Source organism: Echinops telfairi, unplaced genomic scaffold (genome assembly GCF_000313985.2).
Source record: "Echinops telfairi isolate 266 unplaced genomic scaffold, ASM31398v2 ScPeMD7_7466;HRSCAF=8504, whole genome shotgun sequence".
NCBI classification, from domain to species: domain Eukaryota; kingdom Metazoa; phylum Chordata; class Mammalia; order Afrosoricida; family Tenrecidae; genus Echinops; species Echinops telfairi.
In genome coordinates, this window is record NW_022111366.1 from 1,409,788 (window position 1) to 1,414,292 (window position 4,505).

Here is a 4,505-nt window from a genome sequence, read left to right on the forward strand (position 1 = left end):
CGTATGCATTTGCATTAGTGCTGACAAGAATGCTGGAAGTACCATGGACTGCCAAAAGAACAAGCATCTGTCTTGCAGGTACAGCCATCCCGCTCCTTAAGAGGCAAGGAGGGCGAGACTTCACCTCACGTTCTTTGGACATGTTGTCAGGAGACCAGTCCCTGGAGACGGACAGTGAAACAGAGGAAAGCCCTGGACGAGATGGACTAACACAGTGACTGCAATAAGGAACTCAATGATTGTGAGGATGTTGCAGGACCAGATGGAGTTTCATTCTGTTATACACAGGGTCACTATGAATCGGAAATTCTGGATGACCCCTAACAAGAACAGCAACCAAGAAGTTAGACTAGACTTCTTGGTTTTGGGGCACTTTGAAGAATGTCAGAGTGAAGAGGTGAAGAGCATGGTAGGAGAGGACTTGGCCTTGGATTAATTACCAATACCACAAAACGCAAAAATCCCTGGTAGCATAATGGGTTATGTGTTAGGCTGCTAACCTCAAGGTCAGCAGTTCAAACCCACCCGCCGCTCCTTGGGAAAAAGATGAGGCTGTCTGCTGCTATAAAGATCTACAGCCTCAGAGACTCAGGGGCAGTTCTACCCTGTCTTACAGGATTAATATGAGTCAGACTGGACTCAAGGCAGTAAGAGACCACAAAATGCAACCCACTTCCCCTTGAGCTGGGATGGGACAGAGCACACCACAGACACAACAAACGGATACATGTACGTTGGGATGCCTTTGGCAGCCAAATGTTTCCGAATAAGTCGCTCAGTACCGTACCAGTTAAAACCTTTGGTGGCATGTCCAATGCGTGGAAGGTGCACACTTGCTATTAAAGGAAAAACAGTAGATGACGATGTCTTCATCAGGAGGTGACGGATGGGTACAAACTATACATAAGCAGATACTCTGTACTCCCAGAGTCACTGTGTGCCTCCAGCGGACAAAATATGTGTAGTCGTGGACACTCCCACCCAAAATATCCAAGTGTAATTGTCAAAACACCCAGGGAAGGGGCTGCAATAGGAAAACATGAAGTAATTCTGTGGGGTACAAGGACTCATGGGACGTGCGTCTAAATACCATGGGGAAAGAATATGGTCAAAATTAGAGATACTAAAATGCTCAAAGACTCTTTAATAGCTGGCCAACTCTGCGATACACTGGGATTGGAAACAAAATTAAACTTGCTGGGTTTGGGCACAGAACTATCTGCTAGCGAGACTGTGGCTCCCCAAGAGGGGGCGTCATGAACAGCAGCTCCCAACAATGTATGCCCAGCTTCCTTCCTCTCGAAACGTCTGCTTCCTCATCTGTAAAATCATGATGCAAATACTCTAGTCGACGGGGATGGTGGATATGGAAGCGAGTTGAGAAGGAACAGACGGCTGGGCTGGGTACTTCTACCACCTCTTATGTACTGAGTGGGATCCTGACATGACTCACCACTCTTCAGGCATCCGCGTCGGGCGCCGGTGCACAAGATCGAAACGAGAATGCACCTGCTCCTGAGCACGGCAGGGACGCTTACCTTTCTTCTTCTTTGCTGCTGAAAATATCTTCTTCAGGCCTTCTTCCAGCGCTGCCATCTGAATGCCCGACAGGACATTGGAGCGGTCACGGTGCTGAGCCACAATCAAGGCCAACTAAGGGGAATGGTGGACATGACGTTCAGTGGCTACATGCCAACTTGGTGACCTGCCATCAAGGGGCAAGCAGTCCCTCACAGGCACTGCCCTTTGTGGCTCCCTCTGGGCTTTAGTTCCACCTCCTTTGGGTGTTCTGGCTGAAAAGGCATGTCTTACCACATAACTCTTTTATCTTATGCTGTGTTAATTTTACATAGGTTGACCTGTCTCTTTTTAAGATAACATTAAACCTACAGGTCAAAAGAAACTGGGTTTTCTAAATGCTCTCAAAGGTCAAAAAGATTTTTTTCAGAGTCTTAGAAACAGATCAATTTTAAAGGTATTCTACTCCCGCCCTCTAGCTAATGTGTGTCAGCAGCTCCCGAGCCCCATGTGAGCAGTCACTCAACATCTGTTCAAATAATTCCCACGAAGGAAAAATGCCAAATATTACCTTATGTCCTAGTGGAGTAATGGACTAAACATTGAACTGCGAACCACAAGGTCAGCGGTTCAAATACACCAGCCAACCCATGGAAGAAAGATGAGGCAGTGTGCTCCAGTAAAGAGTTAGTCTTGGAAACCCTCAGAGCAGGTCTACTCTGTCCTGTAGCGCGTCACTAGGAGTGGAATCAACTTGAGCACAGTGGGTGGATTTCTGGTTTGGGTTTTAACCTCCGTGGGGTAACGGCACACCGAGTACCAAGGGAGCTTCAGGGACTATCATCTCTACAGTTACGCAGCAGACATGGTGTTCCACTCGGCGTGGCTCTCTTGGAGTCACCAGATTCTGAACTGAGGCACAGAGAGGCACAATGCCACACTCAATGCTACTGCATTTTGGAAATTACTATAAAAAAAAATCACCTTCTGAGCCACGCAGGCCACCAACCTCAAGAGAATGACCCTCTCTTACAGTCCATTTCCCAAATTTCTTTCCAAAGCAGTAACATTTAGCTCAGATTTTAAATATGAATTCAGCCTTTGAGAATGCCGAGGTGTATTAAATAAAGGTCATGACAGGAATCCAAAGGACAGGCAAGTGGGAGATTCTTTAGATGTGGAGAGAGAATTCCGAGTGGCAGAGGTAACATGGATGTATCCCCACTTCTGGCTGGCTAGACTCCATGACCTTGCACAGCACGTGCCCTGTAATAGCTGATCAAGCCCTCAGTTCTCAGTCCCCGTCCCTTCTTCAGTGTGCGTTCACTGAGTGTTTTCTATGAGCCAGTACTGTGCTACGACAGCTTGAAGATCAAAAGGAAGAGCGAGGTCCTGCCAGGAGAGGGATGCACAGCCTAGGTGAGAGTGGGAACAGGAAGCAGAGGACCATGCTCCAGGGACTGGGATGGGCACAGGCAAGCCCAACTGTCAAGGCCAGTGCGGCTGGAGAGGTTTCCTGAAAAGGCGAGATGAGCCAACTTCAGTTTGTATGAAAGATCTGCTTTTCAACTTACCAAATCTTGCCCTTTGCTTCTTGACTCCTTATCATCGATAGGAAATAGCAGGACACCTCCCAAACTCAAGTCTGAGGGAACATGAAAAGGACAAGAGAAAGAACATTCCAGTCCCTAAAGGCTGAGGCCACTGAAAATGACCGTGCAGAATCCTTATTCCTTGCCTTTTCCAAATCCAATCGACGTTCAAAGCCCACCCTTCCTCTCTTCATTATCTTTCACAGCCTCTTCTCCCTTTCACCAGCTAGACCACCCCCTCAAACATTACCCCAGCAAAGCCTCCCTGCAGGCACAGCGAGAGGCGCAGACCAAGACTGGAGGAGTCCAGGGGCTGGGAGGGCACGGAGAGCCTAACATTCCTTTGGAAGCTTCATGTTTGCCTTACACCATCCAGCTAGTGCATTCTACTGCTTCGCTTCCCAGCCCCATCAGAATCAAATCGAGCTGATGCTCTGGGGAAAAGGTGCTCATTTAATTCCAGGGTGTTGCTGACCGCAGTTTGAACCTTTTGTCCTCTCCATCCACTTGGAACACCCCAATCTTCTAAGTCATCCTACAACACTGTCTCTGCTATGCCATTCTTCTGCTTCAAATCTCCCAAACGGCTAGCCAGTCCTCACAGTTGGTAAGAAAGACCCCGCTCAGAAGTGCATCTCCTTGGACACACATGTACCATCTTCCACGATGCGGCCAAAGTCTCACCTTGACAATCCTACTCTCCCCCGTTCCTCACCCTCTACACACAATGACCGTGTAGTGGCCGGATCATCCAATTCTCTTCACCAATTGGAACCCTAAACCATCTTTCCACGTTGTTGTCAGGTCATCCGACGGGTCAGTTCCAAGTCACAGCCACCCTCGAACAGAACCCACAGCATGAACCTGGCCCCGTTCGGCACCGCCCTCAGTTGTTTCTGGGTCTGAGCGCACTGTACAGCCACTGTGTCCATCCATCTTGTCCAGGGCCTTCTGCTTTTTCGCTGCCCCTCCACTTTGCCAAGCATGATGTCTTTTCTCCAGGGACGTGCCCAACATGATTTTCACCACCTCCAAGAACCCGTCTCCAGTAATTCTAACCCCAGTGACTGCAGTACCCTTCTAACCTATGATGGCAGCTTCTGCCATATCCAGTCTCAATCTTCCCTAGAGGAGGGTCCGTGCTCCATGGGTTCTGTACTCACCATTGACACCTCCATTCTGTGCAGCCAGGCTTTAGTCCTCACAGACGGTTCAAAGTGTTCTGAGGTCAGATGACACCCCTCAAGCAAGCTCCAACAGCTCCGCCCCAGCGCACCGCTTCACTCCTGAGCCCCACAGCACAGGCCAGTTTGCCTCCTCGTCACCTCCTCCCCCCTCGCACTTCACACTAACTGTAAGGGTTTTTGGGGCACGAAGCGGAATTAAAGGTCCAAT

At 49.1% G+C, this 4,505-nt stretch overlaps 1 protein-coding gene across 1 annotated transcript in view; it reads right to left on the minus strand.

Moving 5' to 3' along the window:
• The window catches only part of CHD1L (chromodomain helicase DNA binding protein 1 like), a 50,452-nt gene that overhangs the window by 1,068 nt on the left and 44,879 nt on the right, over positions 1 to 4,505 (minus strand). Inside the window, exons 18-20 of the mRNA XM_045283710.1 lie at positions 3,093 to 3,163; positions 1,539 to 1,653; positions 728 to 836 (exon numbers count right to left, since the gene is read on the minus strand). Coding sequence (XP_045139645.1) covers positions 728 to 836; positions 1,539 to 1,653; positions 3,093 to 3,163 — 295 coding nt within the window. The remainder of the gene's footprint in view (positions 1 to 727; positions 837 to 1,538; positions 1,654 to 3,092; positions 3,164 to 4,505) is intronic.